The 26,567-nt window shown below is 43.7% G+C and overlaps 1 protein-coding gene across 1 annotated transcript in view; it reads right to left on the minus strand.

Moving 5' to 3' along the window:
* Positions 1–26,567, minus strand: part of LOC126283425 (RNA-binding protein Musashi homolog Rbp6) — a 1,171,251-nt gene that overhangs the window by 274,724 nt on the left and 869,960 nt on the right. The window contains exon 5 of the mRNA XM_049982271.1: positions 25,547–25,595. Within this exon, the coding sequence (XP_049838228.1) occupies positions 25,547–25,595 (49 nt within the window). The remainder of the gene's footprint in view (positions 1–25,546; positions 25,596–26,567) is intronic.

A 26,567-nucleotide genomic window follows, 5' to 3' on the forward strand; every position in this document is an offset into this window, starting at 1 on the left:
CGATCGGCACGAATAGTGGCATCCGCACGATTCAGCATGTCTGGAGCAGTGGCTATGACAGAATGACCCAGGCGTGGCTGATCATGGAGCCCTGTTTCTGCATTTCCTGAGGCTGTAACTTTCTTTCCCATTGCCCAACTGTACTTCTTTCAACTGCAGCATCGCCATACATTGCCCATAAACGTTTATGGGTGTTCACCACGGTTTCTTTTTCTGCATACAAGAATTCAATACAGAACGCTGCTTGTAACGTTAGTCGTATGTAGACGCCAATTTGATACTGTACTGCGGCTCTTCCATCAGCCAGAACGGTTCGAAACTTCACCGGCGAACAGAACAAACATCAAATGTGCAGTACCAACAATTACGTTAGTCAATGTATCGGGTGATCAAAAAGTCAATATAAATTTGAAAACTTAACAAAACCACGAAATACTGTAGATAGAAAGGTAAAAATTGACACGTATACTTGAAATGGGGTCTTATTAGGACAAAAAAAAGTTCACACCATGTCCGACAGATCGCGCTGGACAGAAAAACTGCTACCGTGACGGGTGAGAGGTACGCCTATATCTTACAGAATCGCATAAACTCCAGCCTGGCTGATAAACACCTGCTGGAAAGTACGATGGTGCTCCACCCCATATTGCTAGACGCGTGTAAGATCTCTTGCACGCGTCGTTGGGTGGTGATCGTGTGCTCAGCCGCCACTTTCGTCATACTTGGCCACCCAGGTCCCCAGACCTCAGTCCGTGCGATTATTGGCTGTTGGGATACCTGAAGTCACAAGTGTATCGTGATCGACCGATATCTCTAAGGATGCTGAAAGACAACATCCAACGCCAAAGCCTCACAGTAAGTCTTGACATGTTTTACAGTGCTGTTCACAACATTATTCCTCGACTACAGCTATTACTGAGGAATAATGGTTGACATATTGAGCATTTCCTGTAAAGAACATCATCTTTGCTTTGTCTTACTTTGTTATGCTAATTATTGCTATTCTGATCAGATCAAGCGCCATCTGTCGGACATTTTTTGAACATTTGTATTCTTTGGCTCTAATGAAATGGCTCTGAGCACTATGGGACTTAACATCTATGGTCATCAGTCCCCTAGAACTTAGAACTACTTCAACCTAACTAACCTAAGGACATCACACAACACCCAGCCATCACGAGGCAGAGAAAATCCCTGACCCCGCCGGGAATCGAACCCGGGAACCAGGGCGGGGGAAGCGAGAACGCTACAGCACGGCCACGATATGCGGGCTCTAATGAAACCCCATGTCATTTCAAGCATGTGTACCTCTCTATCTACATTATTCCGTGATTTATTTAGTTTTCAAATTTATACTGACTTTTTGATCACCCTGTACATTAATGGCTTTAGAAAAAAATGTGGAGCGTTAGTTATTGAACACCCCTCGTATACTGAATTTGTGAAGTGTTTTGAATGTGCCCTATATAGGGCGATTTAGACAGGTTTCATTTTGGTGTCGCTCCGCCTGAAATGTTTCGCTTCGAGCCGAATTGCGTGAGAGTCTAACCTCTGGGGCCGGTATCGTTTTCCTGCGCACGATACGAGCACAGGTCGAGCGCCGCGGGAGCGCCAACACTTGGTCGGTGGGTCGCCACGTGTCGCTTTCGACGGCGTCATGTCGGCGGCGATATTTCGCGGAGTGTCGGCCGGGGTGCCGCGTCGCCCCCTGCGAGCTCGTGTGGTGCGCACTGCGGGGAAAAATTATCCGCGAACGCGGGCCGGGGCTGGGGGCTGCTATTAATTACTGGGCCACTGGCGGCCCGTGGCGTGTGACGCTTTTTTTAATTAATCGTTTGGCCGGCGCTGGCGCCGCGTCATCAGCCATCGTTTGTCTTCGGCAGCCGACCTCACAAAGAGATATGATTGGGAGGACACCGTGACGCGACGCCGCTGCGCCATCGGCTGTGTGTTAGGCGGGAGATGCGACCAGCGAGCTGCCAACAGCCAGCGCGTAGGTCCGTGGACCGCCGTCCATTGAAACACTGCCACGTGCCGTTTCGATGACATGAAATCCGTGGAGACCTCCCTGTAGGAATCAATGCGAAGTTCGCAAACGGCGACGCCGTGAAATTCTCCTCAGCCTGATGCTCAATGATAAGCGCATCGGACAAAATACACTACTGTCCATTAAAGTTGCTACACCAAGAAGAAATGCAGATGATAAACGGGTATTTATTGGACAAATATACTAGAACTGAGATGTGATTACATTTTCACGCAGTTTGGGTGCACAGATCCAGAGAAATCAGTACCTAGAACAACCACCTCTGGCCGTAATAACGACCTTGATACGCCTGGGCATTGAGTCAAACGGAGCTTTGATGGCGGTGTGTGTGTGTGTTTGAGGTTTACGGGCGCTAAACAGCGTGGTCATCAGCGCCCAAGCTTTGATGGCGTGTACAGGTGGAGCTTCCCGTACAGGTTCAACACGATACCACAGTTCATCAAGAGTAGTGACTGCCGTATTGTGACGAGCCAGTTGCTCGGTCACCATTGACCAGACGTTTTCAATTGGTGAGAGATCTGGAGACTGTGCTGGCCAGGGCAGCAGTCGAACATTTTGTGTATCCAGAAAGGTCCGTACAGGACCTGCAACATGCGGTCGTACATTATCCTGCTCAAATGTAGCGGTTTGCAGGGATCGAATGAAGGGTAGAGCCACGGGTCGTAATGAAATGTAATGTCCAGTGTCCGAAGTGTCGTCAATGCGAACAAGAGGTGACCGAGACGAGTAACCAATGGCACCCCATACCATCATGCCGGGTGTTACGCCAGTATGGTGATGACGAATGCACGCTTCCGACGTACGTCCTCCGCGATGCCGCCAAACACGGAAGCGACCATCATGATGATGTGAACGGAACCCAGATTCATTCGAAAAAATGACGTTTTGTCATTCGTGCACCCAGGTTCGTTGTTGAGTACACCATCGCACGAGCTCCCGTCTGTGATGCAGCATAAAGGATAACCGCAACCATTGTCTCTGAGCTGATAGTCCATGCTGCTCCAAACGTCGTCGAACTGTTCGTGCAGATGGTTGTTGTCTTGCAAACGTCTCCGTCTGTTGACTCAGGGATCGAGAAGTGGCTGCACGATCCATTACAGCCGTGCGGATAAGATGCCTGTTATTTCGACTCCTAGTGATACGAGGCCGCTGGGATCCAGCACGGCATTCCATATTACCCTCCTGAACCTACCGACTCCATATTCTGCTAACAGTCATTGGATCTCGACCAGCGCGAGCAGCAATGTCGCGATACGTCAAACCACAATCGCGATAGGCTACAATCCGACCTTTATCAAAGTCGGAAACGTGATGGTGGGCATTTCTCCTCCTTACACGAGGCATCACAACAACGTTTCACCAGGCAACGCCGGTCAACTGCTGTTTGTGTATGAGAAATCGGTTGGAAATGTTCCTTATGTCAGCACACTGTAGGTGTCGCTGCCGGCGCCAACGTTGTGTGAATGCTCTGAAAAGCTAATCATGTGCATATCTCAGCATCTTCTTCCAGTCCGTTAAATTTCGCGTCTGTAGCATATCATTTTCATGGTGTAGCAATTTTAATGCCCAATAGTGTATTTTTTTCCAAGATTCTGGCCGATGGTAACCACAGTGAATATCAAAAATGTTTTATTTACAACATTTAGCTACACTTTCCAGCTACCTCGCTACTTAGTCGCCGTTCCGACTTGGACATCTGTCGTGGCGTTTTACCAACTTTCCATTAGCCTGCGCTTTCTGCCAATTTTCTATGCTGGCCTGCAGCTCGTTGTCTGTCTTCATAACCAGCGGTTCGTGTTAGCAGGGATGAAAATCAGAGGGAGCCAATTCCAGGCTACATGGTTTGTGATCAGACGCTTCCCATCGAAAACGCTGCAGGGACTTCTTTGTTGCCGAGTACTGTCTGAGGAAGGACAATGACTCATAACAGCATCTCTCTTCGACTGTTCTGGATTGCCCTTCGACGGCGATTTTCTCGAATCGCCTTATCCACTCGCTGAACAAGATCTCTGGTTTACACTCGCTTCATTCCCTGACCACCTGCATCATGAACGTCTTTATGTCCTTCTTCGAAGCCTCTTCACCACTACCGCACATTGTCGTCACGCATGATATGTGTATTGCATGAAATCAGGCGCAACACCTTAGCATGAAGAACTCGAATGACAGCACGTATTTCCCAGTTGATGAGAGACTCTAGATATCTTTAGAATAATCACTGTGCACTTACAACCGATCGGACCTTGAAAAAAAGATATAGGGTTTACAGTATGGTACATCTGGCTGAAGTCACTGATTGACCGTATGAGACTTCAGGGACGTTGATTGCTAGTTTAAATCTGCTGTTCCAAATAATCTCAGACATTTACTATGTTTTTACTGCCTAGTGATTTACCGGGCAAGCCGAAATGCGATAGGGTCCCTAGCTGTTCGTCAAAGTAGGAACGTATGCTTGTATTCTTCGAAGACGGAGGTGTCTAAAATATGTTCGTCATGAACGTGTAGAAGAAAGCCATCAGTTGGTCACCGAAATTTTGAAATAAGCATCCTGATTCCTATGTAACTCTGCGTGGCCGTCGTCACTGAAGTTAAAATCTGGGTTATTAGATCCTATGGTGTCCTGAGGAAGATCCCAGCAAAGGGTTCGAAACGTCGATCATGTTTGTAGAAATATGACGCAGCCTAATAAGTAGTAGCAGTAGTGGACACCATAAGATTCTGAGGAAGATCGAAGCAGAGGGGTCGAAACGTCGATTATTTTAGTAGAAATATGACGTGGCTTAAAAACCAGAAGATTTTAAATCCTGGTTCCTGTTCACAGGAACATGAATATACGTCTACCTACATACTCCGGAAGTCACCGTATAGTGCATAGTGGAGAGTGCCTAGTACCATTAGTGATTTCTTTTCCTGCTCCACTCAAAAACAGAGCGAAGGAAAAGATTGTCCATATACGACTGACTACTTGATCGAACGTACCGCTAACGAATGTTGCAGCACGTCTCTGAATTGATATGTCAGTTTCCTTTAATCCGACCTGATAGGGATCCCGAATGGTGTGCAGTATTCGAGACTGGGTTGCACTACTCTTCTATACCCTGAATCCTTCATAGATGAGCTGCGCTTTCCTAAAATTCTCCCAATGAACCGACGTCGCCCATTCGCCTTCCCTACTACCTCCATATCGCTTTGCAACGTTACTCCTAAATGCTAAATAGACGTGCCCGTGTGAAACAGCAAATCACTAATGTTGCATTCGAACATTACGGGATTATATTTCCCACTAATGCGCATTAATGTATATTTTTCTACATTTAAAGCAAGCTGTCATTCATCGCGAAGACTAGAAATTTCACCTAAGTCATCTTGCATCCTTCTACAGTCTCTCAGGGGCAGCAACTTCCTGTACAGTACAGCGTCGTCAGCAAACAGCTACAGATGGCTGATCACCCTGTCCGTCAGATCACTTATGTATATAGAGAATAAGAAAGGCCCTGTGAGTGGACCCGAGTCACAGTACGAAAAACACCTCAAAGGTACACCTCAGGTCTGGACTACATCCTCGAAACACTGCGGGTTAAACGCATTTCTATGCGGTCGGCGTAACGGACGCCCGCATCATTTGAAAACGGGGAAAAATTGTTACTCAGCGGACAACACTAAAGGCGTCCAATCAGCTCTATAAAGTCTCTTTGTTGTTCCTTCCACTGAAGAAGTGCAGTCTTATGTACCGCCGTGTTCAAGGCTTTTAGCGATTCACCCATTTCACGCTGTTCCATTTTCTGCGAAATTTGTTGTGGTGAACTTGCATTCACTAGCAGTAGCAGTAGCAGTTCCAGTAGGGTCTGGAGCTGACTGTGACTGACCAGGCGCGTTACTCGTCCCCGTTTTCTGTCGGTGAAGATCTTCTTAGGCCACTGATCCTGCGCCGTGTTTAACAGCCCTGCGTTGTACACAATTCCTTGTAGACACGTTAGACAGTCTGAGTTGATACGTTAGACAGTCCGAGATGATACGTTAGACGGTCCGAGTTGATACGTTAGACAGTCCGAGCTGATATGTTAGACAGTCCGAGTTGATACGTTAGACAGCCCGAGCTGATCGCTAACAAGTCAGGCAATTCCATTCACTGTCTGGTCATGGGTGCGTTCCAAGACGATAACTTTCTTCTGCCATTCTATCAGACCTCCACGTAACTGGGCTGATTCCATACAACCGACTACTACACACGTATCATTTTTATGCCATGAAGAGACTGACTAGTTTTTAGTTTGGTGAGTTTACGTTTGACACTACGTCGCATATCTCCAATTCTCTCTCCCAGCGATTGCTCCAGCATGATTTTTTGGACGCATTGTGATATAGACAAGTGCCAGTTCATCGAAATGACTTGTCGCACCATGTAATGGGTTGGTGCATCAGTTCTTAAGTTTATTAAACACAACAGATACATATAATAGAGACTTTAATCATCAACAGTACATTCTTCTTCATTATTTACAACGTTCTGGCAACGCTGGGGTAGCTTTTCGACTCCGACACTATAGAAATCAAGTCTCTTGAGGCGAAGAACTCGTCGAGTCATGCTCGGTGCGCATTTCCATACGGAAAGGAAGGTCCTTGAATGTTCGATATGGAGCGGAAAAGGTGAAAATCTGAGGGCGCAAGATCAGGTGAATACGGTGGGTGCGGAATAACTTCCCAACCCAATTCCTGAACAGTGTTTTTTCTCAGTCTAGCAGAATGCGGACGGGTGCTATCGCGGAGTAGCATCACTTTATGCAGTCTTCCTGGTCGTTGTTGACAATAAATGTCATCAGTGATGGTTACAACTCGGGGAAGCAATTCGTAGTACATAACGCCGTCGTTGTTCCACCAGCTGCATAATATTATCTTTTGTGGATGCTCACAGATCTTTGTACAGGGAGTTCTGCTTTGTCTGCGTTCAGCCATTTCTTTCTTTTTCTTATGTTAGCACCAGGACAACATTTCTCGTCACCAGTAACGATACAGGGTAGGAATGGTCCGTGTTGTTCTCGTGCCTATTCATGACGACCAAGAAGAGATGCACGTACGACCATACGTAGTTCTGTGATTTTGGCTTAGCGTATCCGGTACCCGTACACCTTCCTCATTGTATGCAAATGTCGCACGATGGTGGAATGATCATTGTTCGTTAATGCGTTTGCCGATCTTCATCAAACCCCGAATGTCTTCTTGAACATGGGGAGTCACGAATATCGAAATGATCCTCTTCAAAACTAGAAAGCCGTTTCCTTGTCTTGCTCTGTCCAATTGTTTGTGGCTGCCTCCGCTGCTGATGCCCCTCTATTGAACCCAAACAGAAGAATATGTTGGAAATGTTCCGATTTCTCCACTTGGCACTTTTTTCTTGCAGTCCGCATCTCCACTCACTATCTCCAAATATGTAAACTAAAATAGCAGCAGTGAACTGCAAATAAAATATGACTATCGATAAATATACGGAATACCATTATGCAAAAGGAAAACGCTACGTACTTATGTACCAACCTAATTTTTTCAGTCTTTTGCAACTTTTGAGCTACCCTCGTTGTCGCTAGTAATAAAGGTGCACCTGTAGCCAGTCATCGAGTGATGAACCCTAGTGCAGTTTAGAAGGCGCGCTTGATACGTGGGTGCCCATGACAAACCTCTCCACTGAGCAGGCACAAAGTTGGGAAGCGGAGCGAGTCGGTCGGCCGATTGCCACGCTCCGTCGCTGTCGGCCTTGATTCGAGAGCGAAATGCTCCCCGTTAGCAAGGCGCCTGTAAACTGCAGATACCGCGGGAATTAACGCGTCTTTGGAGGAGGCGGAGGCTGTGACGTCACAGGTGAATTAACGCCGCGTGGAGCGTTTGCTGACGCGAGTCTTCGTGGCAGCAGATAACGTGCGCCGCGAGGGTTGCGCGATGCGCAGGCGCTCACTGCCATTCTAAGCCTAGCGCTTCATCGCACTGAGAACTGCCTCATTATCTGTGGTCTTTGCTAATTGTTTTAGATGGTGGTGCTCTATTTAAATCTTACAGTCAGTAGGCTTTTCACGTCGTTTGAGGGACAGTAAGGGGGATATTTCTGTGCTGCAAGAGAGTTTCCCCACATAATAGACTGAAGCGCCAAATAAAGCAAAGCATGCATATTCGGATACTGAGATATGTAAACAGGTAGAATACGGCGCTGCGGTCGACAATGCCTACATAAGACAATATGTCTTGCGCAACCATTATATCGGTTACTGCTGCTACAATGGCAAGTTATCAAGATTTAAGTGAGTTTGAATGATGAGTTATAGTGTGCGCACGAACGATAGGACACAGCATCTCCGAGGCAACGATGATTTGGGGATTTTCCCGTATGACCATTTCACGAGTGTACCGTGACTATCTGAAATCCGGTAAAACATCAAATCTCCGACATCGCTGCCCCCGGGAACAGATGCTGCAAGACAACTGAAGAGAATGGTTCAACTTGACAGAAGTGCAACCCTTCCGCAAACTGCTGCAGGTTTCAATGCTGGGCCATCAACAAGTGTCATTGTGAGAACCATTCAACAAAACATCATTGATATGGGCTTACGGAGCCAAAGTCCCACTTGTGTTCTCTGATGACTGCACGATTCGAAGCTTTGCGCATCGCCTGGGCCCGTCAACATCGACATTAGACTGTTGATGTCCGGAAACATGTTGCCTGTCTCGTTTTAGCTAGAATCGAGCAGATAGACGTGAAGGGGTTGGAGACAACCTCATGAAACCATGGAAATCTGTATACGAGCAAGGGACTATTAAAGTTGGTGGAGACTGTGTAATGGTATGGGGAGGATGCAGTTGGCGTGATATGGGACACCTGATACGTCTACACTGGCAGGTGACACGTACTTAAGCATCCTGTCGTATCAGCTGCATCCATGTCCATTGTGCATTCCGACAGACTAGGGCAATTCCAGCAGGACAATGCGACACCCCACACATCCAGAACTGCAACAGAGTGGCTCCAGAGGTTAAACAGGTTAAGCAGGTTAAGCACTTCCGTTGGCGCCAAACTCCCCAGACATGAACATTATTGAGCATTATTGTAACGTGCTGTTCAGAAGAGATCTCCACTCCCTCGTACTCTTACGGATTTATGGACAGTTCTGCAGGATTCATAGTATCAATTCCCTCCAGCACTACTTCAGACATCAGTCGAGTCCATGCCACGTTGTGTTGCTAGCTGTGGCCCTACACGACATTGGGTAGGTGTACCAGTTTCTTTGGCCCTCGGCCTGGTTTTGTGTCATGAAAATTGTACGATATTTGAACGAGGCAACTGTTCATCATCTTCGGGTGCGACTGTGAGCAACTGTAGTGGCCTGACAATTCGCACTCTATTTTGCCAGAAAACCGCAGACGCCAAGAGCAGGGCGGTAGTGTCGTAGCAGGAGACGTTGACATCCTGAGCCCTCTCTACAGAGAAGTAAACGTGCAAATTCGACCGCAACCCACTTAAGCAGCGTGTGTGAGCGGGCGAGGTGTTCGCTCCTGGCCTAGCTGTGCTGACTTCGAGCCTTCATCGGTGTGGTCTTCTACGGCGGACGATGTGTTAGTACCGCCAGAGCTGTGTACCACAATTTGCTAAGCTTCCACTTGATGTCTATATCCAATCGGTCGATGTCTATATCCAATCGGTCCACTTGATGTCTATATCCAATCGGTCGTTTGCCTTACGTCTTTCACTGCTTCTTTAATGATGGAATCCCAGCTGATGGGAGGCGGTAGGGAGGGACCCATCTTTTCTCGCGTGTCCGTCCCAGTACCTTAACCACAGCGTCACGTCTCTTAAGATACACAAGTCACAAACTTTACGACATAGCTGCAACACTACTCCAGTCACTATAGACTAGCCGTTTTGCGTCCACGTATGCACACTTCAACGCCTGACCTGCTGTCCAGGGGAAGGTAATAATTAATGGCTTGCTCTTGTCACACATACTTGGAGGTATTAACAACCTAAAAACATACGACTTGTGACAGGTATAATTTATCAGTCTGTAAACGACGTAAATACTGGTGTAATGTTGTTCAGTACACCGCCCTCAGTCACCAACAGAAATATCTGCTCTTATACCCATTACACCCTCTATATACACTGGACTCGCATTCGGGAGGATGACGGTTCAAATTCACATATCGCCATCCTGATTTAGGTTTTCCGTGATTTCCCTAAATTGTCTCAGTCAAATTCTGGGAAAGGGCATGGCCGATTTCCTTCCTCATCCATCCGTAATCTGAGCTTGTGCTTCGTCTCTAGCGACGTCGTTGTCCACGGGACGTTAAACACTAACCTCCTCCTCCTGTGCATAAATGGTGCAGTTGGGATACGTGGAGATATTTTCATATGTACTATTTTAACATGTAAGGACATCAGTGTGTTGGTTGTCTGTATCATAAAAGTCTTCCCACAATCACGACACTTATTACCTGATGTTTTCTGCAGGGTCGTAGCTGCACCACTATGTGGGCTATAGCTGTCAGTACAGACCAACCATTTTGCGTTCACGTCACACTTCAACATCTGACCTGCTGTTTGCTCGTGCCACATGTTCTTGGAATTACTAACCAACTTAAAAACATACTACTCCTAATGGCTATAATTACTAGTCTTCAGATTAAGTAAATACTGATGTAATGTTGTTCAGTACATTTTTCTCAGCCACTAATAAAAATACCTAAAACTATACCGCCCACGCTCTATATATACACTAATGAACCAAAACATAATGACCATTGCCCGCTGAGCGACTGAAGCTACCTGGTGGCTCGAAATAAACAGAGCGTTCCATCAAAGTGTTCCACAGAGGAAACGTTTGTGTACTACTACGTTAGACCGAGGTCGTGTCCGATTACATCTTCAGCCAGGAGAACAGCTGGTCGAAACATGCACTGCATCAAGGATACAGACCGGTGGAGGTAGTATTATGCTGGAGGTAGATGTGTACATGATGTAACGCTGAAGAAAAATTGTACCATTTATCGTATTTATGAAACGATGTAGCCGCAGTCGGTTGACGATAATTATGATGACACTAAATATATATAATTTCACCGTGAAAGTACTTGTAAAAATGGCAGAGAGAAGGCGATCGTACTGACACCTGTTTCTGGAACTGTACGTACTTACTATGTTTTATGATCTTAGAAAAATTGTGCAACTGGTTGGTACTACCAAAATTGTGCAATAACGAGTTTGAAATGTAAACATAGACGTAATATCAAGAACTTTAGTTAAAATTTCAGACATAGATTGAGCCAAAGTGAGCATGTACAGTGCGTTCCAAACTGTTAACACCAAACTTTTGCAGACGGCAGACGGTACTGAACGGAGTATTTTGAGACTGGGAACAAATAATCTGAGGCGGTTTGCTATACTGAATATGCAATGTGTGACAAAAAATGTGTGTAAATTGTTTACCTTTCTGCATCATTGTTGACGGAACTATCATGAATACAGAGTTGTTGATGTGTGCATGGTAGATACTTAACTCTGTGTTTACACGAAGTCGTTTGTGTTTGAAACTCCAGCGTAAGCAGAAGTGGAACTGTTCGTTATGGTGCCATGTCTGGGTACCTATGATTACATCAATAGCTGCCACGACAGTCAGTTATTCTTGAGAAAGACAGATTTCGAGATTTTACCCAGCTATAACGCGGCAAGGAAACCGAGAATGTTATTTACGTAGGTGTAAATTGTTTGTGTAAGTGAAAATAACCCAATATTCGATAACGGGCATCAGCTTGAATTTTCAATGTACTAAGGTTATAATACTCAGCGGTTTGGAAGATTTTGACACCTTTGTGTAAGAATGCACTGCGCGGGGAACGCTAGTGAGCGGCCTAGAAAATACGGCGGAGATGCTGAGTGATATGCAACGTCATTTGATAGAAACTGTGTAAATTAGAGACCGACCGTGTTACGCAACGGCAAAAAATCAGATGATTTACACCATTAGTAAGATTAAATTAAACGAAACTTTTATTGAATACTGCAGTCAGACTATTATTTACTTTAATTACTGGATTACAAACCTATTGTGCTGCATAAAACCCATAATTCATTGGGATAAAACTATTTTCTAAGCGAGAGACAGAATATTGGTGGTATTTGGAATTTATCAAATAATTAGGTAATAAAAATGTATTTTATATATGTGGCCTTACCGAGGTAAACAATATCTCCATTGAACTACCTGTCCTTATAAAATTAGCTGTTATTACCTACATCGTATAATTCCCAGTCTTGCTCACATTTTCTTTTATGTGAAGAGATAACCAGTCTCGGCATTAAAGTCACCATATGATCTATAATAGGAAAATAAAAGAAATTTAAGAATTTGTGAAACATGAACCTAATACATGCAAACAGAAAAATAGGTTGTCTTTTTTTTAGCACTAAGATTATTAACTTGTCCTATTATTTGAGTATCACGTACTTAGTTTATCAATTGAGGTAACCATTATAGGTCCTCTACGTCGCTTGCCTTATCTGCGTTTACATTTACATACATAGTCCCCGCCACCACATAGTGCATCGTGAACGGTATCTTCTACTGCCACCAGCCATTTCCTTTCCAGTTCCACTAGGAAAAGGGGCGAGGGAAAAGCTACTGTCTACATATCCCCGAACGAGCAATAATTTCTCGCACCTTATAATCGCCGTTCTTACGCGAAATATACGCTGGCGGCTAAAGAGTCGTTCTACAGTCAGCTTCAAATGTCGATCACCTAAATATTCTCAGTGATGTTTCGCGAAAAGAACGTCTTCTCATTTCAGTTCCCAAGGCATCTACATAGCACTTGCGTGTCATTAGAAGCTGTCGTTAACATGGTGCTCCTAAAAACTCGTGCGGTACTCAAGACCGGATCGTACAATTCTCCCAGTACGTCAAAGTTGACCATTCGCCTTCCCGACTACCGTCCTTAAGTGCTCATTCCATTTTATATAACTTTGCAACGTCACGTCTAGATATTTAAGCGAAGTGATTGTGTCAGCCAGCACATACTAATGCTGTATTCTATCATTACGGAATTGATTATGGTACTCAGCCGCAGTAACTTGCGGTTTTATACATTTAGAGGAAGCTCCTATTCACCACACCAACTAGAAATTCTATTTGAGTCATCTTGTATCCTCCTACATTCACCCAAGGACGACACCTTATCGTACAGCACTGCTTCATCTGGAAAAACCCACAGATTGCTGCTCATCCTGCCCAACAATTCATTTATGTGTGTTGATATTAAATGATAATAAGCGTACTTCTCTTTCCGTTTATATCTAATAGCTTCGTGTTCATGTACACTGAACTACTTTCATTTTCCCACTTGAAACTTCATGTTGCTATAACGAGTCAAAATTTCTGTTTCCAACACGCATTTCGAAGGTTGGAACTACTACCATGATATGGACTTATGTTGATTAGTATGATATGTATCCGCTGTGGGTACGACTCCTGGGTAACCTGTGCCACTGTGTCCATTGATGATAGGCTTTTGTTTTGTTTTCTTTTGTTGTTTTTTTCGGGAGGAGACCAGACAGCGAGGTCATCGGTCTCATCGGATTAGGGAAGGACGGGGAAGGAAGTCGGCCGTGCCGTTTCAAAGGAACCATCCCGGCATTTGCCTGGAGCGATTTAGGGAAATCACGGAAAACCTAAATCAGGATGGCCAGACGCGGGATTGAACAGTCGTCCTCCCGAGTGCCAGGCTTTTGTTCTTGTCATGTTTACATCACAAACACTCTGTATACACTGCATTCAACACCACAATTTACTGTCGCTTCATTGACTAATGATGGTTGTAAAAATGTAACTGGTTTTCTGTGTAAGTAAAATGAAACATGACCAACATTGTACTTATCACGATTATTAGGATATCGAGTTTGCATGAAGTAAGATTTCATTAAAAATTACACCAAAGCTGTAGATACAGTCCTCATCAAAAATCCTCTTTTATAATTCATTTTAATGTGGTTGTTAACACTAGGGTACAAGCAGACTCAGCTTTATAAAGAAGGAACCTGACAGCAGATGGTTATACAGGATGGTCCATTGATCGTGACTGGGGCAAATATCTCACGAAATTAGCGTCAAACAAAAAAACTACAACGAACCAAACTTGTCTACCTTTAAGGGGGAAACCAGATGGCGCTGTGGTTGGCCCACTGGATGGCGCTGCAATAGGTCAAACGGGTATCAACTGCATTTTTTAAAATAGGAATCCCCATTTTTATTACATATTCGTGTAGTACGTAAAGAAATATGAATGTCTTAGTTGGACCACTTCTTTCGCTTTGTGATAAATGGCGCTGTAACAGTCACAAACGTATAAGTACGTGATATCACGAAACATTCCGAAAGTGCGGACGGTATTTGCTTCGTGATACATTACCCATTTTAAAATGGACCGTTTACCAATTGCGAAAAACGTCGATATCGTGTTGATGTATGGCTATTGTGATCAAAATGCTCAACGGGAGTGTGCTATGTATGCTGCTCGGTATCCTGGACGACATCATCCAAGTGCCCGGATCGTTCGCCATCTGGTTCGCCCCTCCAAGTTAGACGAGTTTCGTTATTTGTAGTTTTATCGTTTGATGCTTATTTCGTGAGATATTTGGCCCGGTCACTATCAATGGACCACACTGTATGTCCATAAGACGTAATCGAACATCCGAAAATTTTAATTTGCTCATGTACGTACGGTGAGTGGGTTTGTAGTAAGTGATCGCTAACATAGCAATGCGCGACTGCATGACTCATCATTATACCAACCCAAGTATTTCAACGAAGAAGTATCGAACGTTTGTCAGTTCGCCATTCTCTGTTACCTAATTCTTTGTCAAATGAAACTTAAAAATCTGTAAAATACTTTCCGCAAATGTGGGTAGCTGAGAGGCATTCGGCAAGCAGAATCGAGTGTGATAGAAAGTTCCAGCGCAGGCGAAACCAGGCTACCGGAAACGAATGTTCGGGCGGAGGACATTGGGGAAAGATCTGAGAGAACTTTATTGTCTGCAGACGACGCCGGCGCCAGACCTGGGGCTGGAGAAAGAGAGAGCATAAGTCAAAAGGAAAGGGCTGTGGCGCCGACGGAAAGTATCAGCTAATGTACTCAGGGGCGTCGCCGAAACTTACCGCCGAGTTGGGGGCTACTGAAGTGGCAGGGGAGGAGACTTGTCCACGGTGTCTCTGCTCGCCAAACAAAACCTGCGCGAGGAGAGGAAAAGAAATGGGCACGAGAGAATTACAGGCGTTTTCAGCAGTGGTCCTTGCCGTTCTTCTACGCACACTTATTACTTTGAGAAGACCTTAGAACGCGAGTCAAAACGACGCTGACTCATGAAAAGGAGATCGCAGGTTCTAACAATTATCTCGGTTGCATGTACAGAGCTTTAAATGCCTTAGTACAGCGAACTTACCACCACTTTTTACCGCTGCGCGGAACTAGCCGAGCGGTCTTGGGTGCTGAAGTCATGGACTGTGCGGCTGATCCCGGCGGAGGTTCGAGTCCTCCCTCGGGCATGGGTGTGTGTGCTTGTCCTTAGGACAATTTAGGTTACGTAGTGTGTATGCTTAGGGACTGATGATCTTATCAGTCAAGTCCCTTAAGATTTCACACACATTTGAACATTTTAACCACTTTTTACTCGAACAGTCTCAAAACTATTTTACTATGCAGCGGAATATGCGTTGTTTTTTGTCAGGTTTTTTGACTGTGCTGGACTGGGACTTGAATTCAGAGCCTTGTTCCCTGCGAACAATTATCTTACTGACTTAACTGGTTAGTATGACAAACCGCCCGCCTTCAGAACTTCATTTCCCCCTGCACTCGACCCAGCTTCAGTTGTGCCAGAATATGACGGGAACCGTCACAATGCCCCAGACATTTTATATTTTTTAATTAGTGTTTTGCAAATAAGATTAATACGTTGACACCGACATGTATCACCAGCTGCTCACGGTAGAGCCTCCCATCGTGTGATCTGTTCGACCGTTGGCTCACGCTCGACCCTCCCAATTATGCTACCAGCAACTCAGAAACGTATGATGTGTTATATAGAAGTCAGGCGCAAGAAACAGCTGTAAATTCCATTTTGCGTGATTCTTCGACGAGAGAGCTTTCTGAATAGATGAGGTATCTCATAATTTGTGATTAATTTAGTTTAAAATTATTTTGTGTGATATCTCGTTGTTTTAAAAGAATGGACTTACGTCACTTTCAATATAAAAGGTCGTTGTATGAAAACAGTACCTTTCAGCGTTTGAACACTACCACTGCCCTACGTCGAGAGACAGGAAACGCAGCGCCGCGAGTTGAACGAAAGCTGCGAATACGCGCGCCGTTCGATTGCGACAAACTCATTTCTCGGCGCCTTCGTGAACGCGTTAAACTTAGACACCAAGTGACAGTCTTTAAAAGTAAGGCTGCAACTGAATCAATAAATCGCTAGTCGTACAGATAGTCGTGATTAAAACAGTTACGTTCTAATTGTAAATACTGTAAGTTCTCCGAAATTACTTAGCAGATTTTGAAGAACGAAGCGTCACTGAATTTATCTCGTGCAGAACTAAGATACTAGCAGCAGATATTACTCTAGTTCCACTTGAAAAATCGAAGTTGGTATCTGCATCTCTATAATTAATGTAGCTATGAAAAGAAACCGTACGTCATTTAGTGACCAGTTTTTCACAATTCGTTTGAATGGTAACACAATTACGTTATCTTAAACGGTTCAGGAAGTATCTGAGGTGAACGGCTTAGCTAAATATAAATCTTTGAAGGCGAGATGACCAGCGGATATCAACTGTCACTAGAAAAAAACAATGACCACCTACAACTGACAAATAGGTATAGACTGTAAACAGTGCAGCCAACATTTTACGTATGTTGTTTCTAGCTGCACAGTTTTACCAGCGTTTGCGGGAATGATTTCTGAATGTGTTCTTTAATATAGCATTTTACACAATAAGTAATTACAGGAACACAGGCTCTTGTGTGTTGCCGTATAACTGCCCATACTGTTACTCTGTCGCTAACATAGTGCGATTTGGGCTCATTTCAGTTCTTTTTCCATTTCAGTCCATTTACTGTATCCTAGGTGAGAAACCCGGCGTTGCTTGGGTATTTATTTATTCCAGTCTTCTACTAGTCCATCTCCTCTTTTTCCTCTCTCTGTCCATCTCCCACCTCCTCCTCCTGCCCCAACTCTCTGCCCATCTGCTCCTCCCCCTTTATCTGCCTATCTTCTCCTTACCCTCTTTCTCTCCATCTCCTCCTCCCCTCTCTCTATCAAAATCCTCCTCCCCTCTCTCTGTTCATGCCCCCTGTCTATCTTCTCCTTCTCTCTCTCTCTCACTGTCCATCTCCTCCTCTGCTCTCTCCAGGCCATCTCCTTCTCCCCTTTCTCTCTTCTCTCTGTCTATCTCCCCCCCCCCCCCCCCCGTGTCTCTCCCACTCCTCAATCCCCTCTCTCTGTACGACTCTTCCTTGTCCTCCCTCCTATGTCAATCACCTCGTCATTACCCCTATCCCTACCAGAGGTTCGTGGTTTTTATGCACACGATATTTCGTTCCAGGTAACAATTAATAGGTGAACCAAGTTTGGTTAAAATCGATCCAGATGCTTAGCATGAGACGTTGAACATAGGCATGTTTGAGACACATTGCACATAAATATGTTGATTCTCTGCTGTTTAAACCATACGTCTCCAGAGTGGACCTGAAGTTTATCTGTTGTATTCAGCCATGTGACTTAAGTTCTGAGACACGCTGACAATGTTAGTGGCTCCTTGCAGTGATCATCCTCGCCTGATTGACAAAATGAGCAGCACAAGCAAGAAGCAGACTGCACTTCATACTTTCAAAACTATTCCAAGTCAACATAACACGAGAAATTAACGCCAACAGCTCGTTTTCTGATGGTTCTACATCACCCTTCTCGTCCACACCCTTAAACCTAGTGCTAGTGGGGAATAATACTCCCGACAGTATGTTTATACAAATAACAGGTCTTGTATCTAACAAAATGGTCGAAATTGATTCGGCTGTTCCTGAGATATGCTCCAGTATCATACTCTTTCTATTTCCACCCTTATGGAACATAGGTGGTTCTTGATCGCACAGCACTTCTTCGCAAACAGCAGATACCCAGTACCCCGATTCCTTAAAAACATCAGTCTCCCATGTATAAAACAGCTTCACAGCTTCAAACTTGTGATTACTTTATAATTGAGTTAATGTGTTACATATTTGATGTTAAGCATGTAATTGAGAAAAAGTTTACAAAAGGTTTGAAATCATGTTTATTTTCGATGAAAGTTGCTAAGTGCTCTCATTATCAAACACTCTCTACCTCCGCTCGAAAATGCCATGGTACCAACCGGCCGCCGTGTCATCCTTAGCCAACAGGCTGGATGCAGATATGTAGGGGGGGAGGGAGGTGGGGGCGGCATGTGGTCAGCAAATCGCTCTCCTTCTCGATCAAGTAGCTCCTCAGTTCGCCGGCCGCGGTGGTCTCGCGGTTCTAGGCGCGCAGTCCGGAACCGCGCGACTGCTACGGTCGCAGGTTCGAATCCTGCCTCGGGCATGGATGTGTGTGTGATGTCCTTAGGTTAGTTAGGTTTAAGTAGTTCTAAGTTCTAGGGGACTGATGACCACAGATGTTAAGTCCCATAGTGCTCAGAGCCATTTCAACCATCTGTCTGTAGAGTGTTTTTCGAAAGGAATTAAAACGTCATGCATGATGCGTCAGTTTTGTTGCATGAACAGCGAAAAGGTAGTTACTTGTTTCCTCTCGTCATTTTTGGGGGGTCAGCGAACTGAGTTTCGTAAAGGTTTAAATTTATGTGTAAAGCTTGTTGCAAGTCGCTAAGTGATTTCATTCTCAATTACTGGATGGATATAATCTGGGCAGTTGCGCTCGGTTCGTGACGCTTGTTTTTGAAGACGTTGTTTATCGGGAAGTTTCCCAAGACCACACACGGAGCTGTGGTAATCTGGTACGGAATGTCCCAGATAGCCTAAGCAGTATACTTCGCCCAATAATGTGTCGCATCGCATCATGTGTGACAGGAGTGTCGCCACGGCGGGCATAGCGATTGTATACTGTGCACACTCCAATGGTGCAGTGGAAGCCGCCGACTGATATACAAGGAGCCACCGCGGTATTTCCGCAACGGCTGGGGCGCTCGCCATAATCTCGACTGGCGCAAACCAGCAGTGGACGTGCTGTTACAGTTGGTGCCGCGGGGCAGGGTTCAGCTCCGGCGACGGGCAGTTGGCCTTAATTAGCTCCCATCCGCCGCCTTAGCCGGCTGTATTTCTGAGTACTTAGCAGTATCTGCAGGGCCACGCTAAGCCATCCGCACTACCACGCGTCCAGCGAGAGGGGAGGTGCCGCAGTACCAATGTAGGGGGAGGGGATGGAGAGAGAAGGGGATTACGTTGGCGGGAGCTAGCCGTGATTAGCTGACCCCACCAGTACCGCATGGCATAGAGGAGCCCGCACGGTTCCAGATTAACTGTGCAGTTAAAATCCCAATCTCGAGTTATCTAAACCGAAATTTATAAATGGAAAGCACAAAGCTATAGATTTCATGTATTAACTGATTTCGTTAACTGGTTTTCAGGTTACAGAATCGTCGTCAGACTTTAACTGACTGTTGTCGTCAAAGAGGCTACAATACTGGCGAACGACATTCCAAAAGATATTAGACAGGGGAGAGGTACAAACAAAGGGTAAACGTCGTCTTGAACAGTGCAATCTCTATATGGAGAAGGCAGTGTTCTGACACACTGACTGACTGACTGACTGACTGACTGACTGACACAACATCGCCCAGCTCAAACTGTTAAGCATAGGAACTTGAAAATTGGACAAGGCATGGCGTCTTATGCTGCAGGCGTCGTTTAAGAAGAGAATTTTCGAAATTACAGCCCTAAGGGGGTGAAACAGAGGATGCAGGGTTTTTTGAAAAATGTCACCGTGGTTCAGCATTTTCGGAAATTTAACACCATGTGTGTGAAATAATGGGTGAATGCTTTTTTTTAGAAAATTTTCCTTACTAAAGAACTACTACAGTATTTACAAAGCTACATCAGTGAACATTGATATTTGACGTCTCGGTTGCAAATTAAAAAAAAAAAAAACCACATGTTTCACTGTTTTTGAAAACTGAACCACTATGGGGGTGATATAGGGAATAAGATTTTTATGATATTATTTTATAATGAAACCATTTTGAAAGCTAAACCTATTAAAATTTAAATTTGACTTCTCAGTTACAAATAAAAAATATGTTTCACTTCTTTCGGAAATTCATCCCCTACGGGGGTGAAACTGGTGATGAAAGTTTTTATGGAAATATTTCATTGTGCAACTATTTTTGAAGCTAAATCTATAAAATTTTGTGTTTGGCGACTCTGTTAGAAATGAAACAAACGCATGACACTGTCTTTGGAAATTCAACCCCTGAGGGGGTGAAATAGGGTGCGAAAGGTTTTATGAAAGTATTTCATTGCGAAATAAGTTTTAATGCTAAATCTTTGAAAATTGGTTTCTGGTTCCCTGGTTGGAGATGAAGAAAAAAAAATGTTCACAGTTTTTGGAAATGCAGCTCCTAAAAGCGTCAAGTAGGGTCAGACCGATTCACTGACTCATCATCGCCCCGCCCGAAGCGCTAAGGATAGAAACTTGATGTTCGAGCAGAGTTTGGATCTCATACTATAGACACCGTTTACGAAGGCACGGTCCGAAATTCCACCCCTAAAGGGATGAGATATGGGATGAAATACTCTTTGAAAGTACGTCTCTGTTAACGGAACTTTGAAGATAGGACTACGAAAATTGGTATTTGGTTTCTCAATCAGAAAATAAAAAATACATGTTTCAGCTTGTTTGAAAATTCAGCAACTAATGAGATAAAATAGTGGGTGAAAGTGTTTGGAAAATAAATAATTACTGAAGAACTAGTCAAGGATTTGTAAGGGTACATCTGCCCGCATCTCGTGGTCGTGCGGTAGCGTTCCCGCTTCCCACGCCCGGGTTCCCGGGTTCGATTCCCGGCGGGGTCAGGGATTTTCTCTGCCTCGTGATGGCTGGGTGTTGTGTGATGTCCTTAGATTAGTTAGGTTTAAGTAGTTCTAAGTTCTAGGGGACTGATGACCATCGATGTTAAGTCCCATAGTGCTCAGAGCCATTTTTGTAAGGGTACATCTATGACGATTGTTATTTGACTTCTCGGCGAGAAATAGAACAATAATTGTTTCAGTGTATCTGGAAATTCAACCCCTAAGGGAGTACAATGAAGGGTGAGAATTTTTAAGAAAATCTTACTCTACATTAAAAAAATGTTTAAAGCTAAATTGATGAAAATTTATATTTCACTTCTCGATTGGATATAAATAAATATTTGTTAGGGAATGAAAGTTGCTATGGAAATATATTCATAAGAACGCAAAGGGCATGATTAACCAAAACTGTGGACACCAGCTACCAGAATCGCTTTTTGGTCAGAAGTACATTCGGAAAAGACCATGCTTATACGGCCTGCATTAGCGCGAAAAGCTTAGACGGTGTTTGCAATAACAAAAGGAACAAACCGGGACAATGTTAATACTATATATTTGAAAAACAATGTGTGTGTGTGTGTGTGTGTGTGTGTGTGTGTGTGTGTGTGTGTGTGTGTGTGTGTCAGTGATAGCGTGCGTGAAGATGAGGTGGAAAGGAGGAGGACAACATTATGCCCAAGAGAACAGTAGATGAACTTCGAATCTTAGGGAATAGACTGTGAAATTTCAGAAATACGCGATAATTAGTGAAAGTTTACATTACAAACTGTGAAATTTAGTAAGCAGCAGGGCACTAGATCATTACACTTTGCTCGATTTTTGTGTTTGGATAAGGTTGTTTTTGTTGCCATGTTGTGAAGTCAAAGATGACATGTCGGGCAATATGGAATAATTGGCAATCGGTAAAACCCACCTTGATTGTGCAGGCACTGAGAGCGAAGCTTAGATTTGTGACTTATGGAAACAGATCATTATAAAATGAATCATCTGTACTACATAAACAAATAACGTTTTTCAGAACTGTGTTTTGAAGTTAATAAGCTTAAGAGATCTGTTATCGAATCAAAGTAATTCTTCTGTTACTGATAAGGAATTCCTTTAAGACTTTAAATTAAGAACCATCTCAGAAGTGTAATTTGTGTACATAAAATGTTATTTTTCAAATTTAAATGATTTTACAACCATTTTCCACATTCATGGACTACGCTCTAGTGGCCTTTCTGTACAACGTATTCTTAACTTTTTTATCGTTTCTTAAATTTTACCGAGAGAAATAGAAATATTTATTGCCAAATAGTTCAAATGTATGATAAACTGTCTTCGAGAGATGAGAATTAGTTCAATTAGAAGATACAACCACAAAAGTAAATCCTATTCCATAATACGCAAACTACATCCACTTGCGGTAAAATAAAGTAATAGCGTATGTAATTATTTAATTTAATTAACCATCACTAGTTCTGTATTCTCAGTTAAAGTCAGATGGTGACCTTGTAAGCCAAACATCAGTTAATGAAATACACGATTAGCATAGAACATGCTCGGTTTTGGGTTTTTCACTGCTAATTATAATTTAGTTACAGCAAGAAGAGAGGGTAGAAACAGTTAACGTCATAAAAATGAGTTTTGTCCTCAGTTATGGCGCTCCATAACGTGTTCATGATGATAAAGTGACAATTGGTGACACAACATGGAAAGCATCATTTGTTATTTAGTTGCAGATCTGTTGTTTCTTTAAATGTTTCCAAGAAGGGGTAGTTTCAGTTCTTCTATTAAAACATCGTATGTGTCAGTTTCTTTTTACACTTTTGCAATATGAAGCACAAACTCTTTCCCACGACAATCTATCTCCAGGCACTCCACAACATACCTCCAGTGTGTTACCAGTGACTACCTCGCTCAGTGGGGCTGTTCCCGGTCTGACCCACTGTTTGGTCTTTTGAGCCAAACAGCAGATATTGGGGCAAAGGGAGAAACAGCTGGGAACACTTGGGAGCAGATTTACAGATCCGGCACTTGCCTTGCAACCAAGCGAGTTCTCTCGAATAGGTAGGGTAGAGCTCGTGGATGAGAACTATTTTACCAAGCAGGTCATTTTCTTGTCTGTCTATCTGACTTTTTTCAGTACAAATTTTGCAATTGAGTTTATACTAACTTCCCAATCAGCCAGAGGCTTAAAATTTTAAGCATAGCCAGAGCTTGCTATCAACATTAACTCGCTTTCTCGTCAGTCTGTCCGGTAGGGTTTGGGGCGAAAAAGTTTGGTAAGGCTTGACGTCTCGGCGTCTCTGAAGGGACTTGCATGTTGTAGAATCGGAATGCGTGTTCCGTGCCCAGTGCGATCGTACGGGCACGGCTAAGCAGGGGGGAGGTGGGGGGGGGGGGGGGGGGAGGTATCGCTTCCTTCTTGTCTTAGGTACAAATTTTAAACTAAATTCCAGGTTAGCTAGAGACTTGAAATTTTAAACATAGCACAGAACTGGATAATGCATTTTTTAGTCGTTTTCTTGCCTGGTATGTGGCCGAGGATACTTTGTATTCCACTGCCATTTTTCTGCTTTGCTTGTTCCAGTCGCGAATGGTTTGCGAGAAGAATCATTGGTGGTAAGCCTCTACCTCAGATCGAATCTCTCTAATAATTTTTACTTTCTTGGTATTTTCGCGAGAGACACGTAGGAGATGGCTATACATTGGCGCTGAGTCGAGTGAAGGGAAACTGAAATAGACCTGAAATTTATCACATATCTCTTCTGTAATCTCTTCAAATTGTCTGAAATCGACTGAAACATTTACACGCATAAGACTAAAATGCTGGAAATAATTCTCTCAATTAAAATGAATTTTTAATATATCACGTTTTTAAGTTGGAGGAAAAAAGTATAGAATAATTTCTCCTAGGCTCATAGGGATTCCTAAGCGCATTAGATAGATCCGAAAATCCGTGATTGTGAATTTTTAATAACTATGAAAGTACTTGTAAGACTTATAATGATAACCGTGGGGAGCCTGCATCACGTAATTGATGCATCAATAGTTCAACTCCTCATTATTACATTACTTAGTAACTGATTTACGAATAGCTCACCTCCTTGCTGTTATCTGTTACATGGGCCATATGGTTTTCGTTATAAATGTTACAAGTATTTGCGTTTCTGCTAAAAATTCAGACTCACACATTTTCAGGACTATCTGTATAGGTTTATGGATCTGTAAGTGGCTACGAAAAATTATTTAATAGTTTTTAGTCCAACTTAAAAAAGTGGTATATTAAATTTCATTTTTATATACGTATTTATTTAACATGATTTTCGGAAATTATACCTCAGACTAAATTATGAAAAGATAGTGTTTGTCTCGATGAATTTATTTATTTGTATGACAAAGTAAAGTTGATGATTCAAGAGTACGTATGTCGCGTTCGATGACTGATCACGTTGCCAATTTGCATCGTAATTCCACTCACACCAGCAGATATATGATGTTCTGTTTACAACTACACCACCAGTCTGTGCGCTCGAAGACAGAGAAACACGAAAAACGTATGAATAAAGTGCAAACGAGGAGAGCAATGCGTCTTTTCCAAACTGTTTTCCATAGTTAGCGTCTGTGTATTTTAGACGGACTTTTTCTGCCAGAATCGACATAGTACTCTGCAGAATGACGCAGGAATCGCTCACATTCCATGAGGCGGAAGCGACCAGAAGAAAACCGTTAAATACTCACTCCAGCGAGATTACGTCGGCCGCAAAACACTGCTGCCATTTTGGCAAATGAAATTCGACTCGGCTTTGTTGTCCTTGATAAAAGGTGGCCGCGATATGTGTGTGCGTGTGCATCCATGGGACCCGTCGCCTTTATTAAGTTTCCCATTCTGGCATTAAAGTTTCACTCTGTACATATATTTTTTGTTTGTGAGTGTCAGAACAGTGCAGTTAATTAAAAGGAAATTTGTTTTGTGCTCGCCCGTCTGGGCCCTCCACCGTTTTATTCATTAACTGCCAGTGTGTATCCTGCGCAGGGAAGGGAAGTGGAGAGGAGAGCAGCAGAGGCGAGGCAACTAACCGCCCGCCAAAGAAACCCGCGGTCACTTCATTCGCACAATCGAAATAATTCCCTCCGAAAGTTTTCCAATTAACCAACTTGTGATTGCAGTCCATCCGGGCTGCAAAAATCCATTACGACAAAGTCGTATAAAGATATTAAATATGAAGACGAAGTTAATAAAAAAATCCTGCTGTTGCTAAATAGAGAACCCACTTTCGTACTAAGTAGTAGGGACCTTGCAGGCGCTGTGTATCCGGCTATCGCAAACTGCGAAAGTGAAACGGGATGGAAAACGTGAACGAAAGATGAACATTAATAGACTTTGGTACTTACCTCTGTGTCTGTTGGTCTGTTTATCAAACATCAGCATCGCGTCCTCGATCTGAAACAAAAGAGTAAAAATATTATTAGTATTATTAGCAATATTCGGGGAAAATTTTACACGCCGATTTAACATGTCCATGAATTTGTTTCTAACCTTCTCTTTGTATAATATTTATTTCATATAAACGTAACCAAATAAATAATAATATTAGATTGGGTATAAGTGTAATAAGAAGTATATTGTACTGGAACAGTTTCTGTCATCTTAAAGCCAGTACACTTGGTAACTTTTTGGTGACACGTGTATTTCAAGGCTCCCCCCTCTAGCTGATTGGTCAGCACGGATGGCAACCATTCAGGGGACCCGGGTTCGATTTCCGATATTTCCAAGTATGTTCCCTTGGTGGGAGGACTGGAATGGAGTGATCTCGCTCTCGTGGTGATGACTGAGGAGCTCCCAAGATCACGAAACTGATGACAGCCGAGGGAGCGTTTTGCTTACCACGTGCCGCTCCACACTGCATCCAATGGCGCCACTGTAAGAGGACCACACAGCGGCAGGTCGGTACCGATGGGCCTTTATGTATTTAAAGGGATTTACAAATTGTGTCATTCTGCTTGATACCATACATGATTAATCCGTACCAGATATGACTGACAGCCAAATGGAAAAAAGTGAAACATAAACGATAAAAAATGGTTCAAATGGCTCTAAGCACTATGGGACTAAACATCTGAGGACATCAGTGCCCTAGACTTACAACACCTAAGGACACCAAACACGTCCTTGACCGAGGCAGGATTCGAACCTGTTACCGCAGCAGCAGCGCGGTTCTGGACTGAAGCGCCTAGAACCGCTCGGCCACTTAGGCCGGCGAAACAAAAACGATAATGTGTTACATTTCGTGTTATTCTGCGTGGCAATACTGACCCTACAACTTATCTTAGAAGATAGTTTAAGAAAAGACGAACCTGCGTTTATAGTACTTGTAGACTTAAAGAAAGATTTAGACAATATTGACTGGAGTAC

This window comes from Schistocerca gregaria, chromosome 1, assembly GCF_023897955.1.
Source record: "Schistocerca gregaria isolate iqSchGreg1 chromosome 1, iqSchGreg1.2, whole genome shotgun sequence".
Taxonomy (NCBI): domain Eukaryota; kingdom Metazoa; phylum Arthropoda; class Insecta; order Orthoptera; family Acrididae; genus Schistocerca; species Schistocerca gregaria.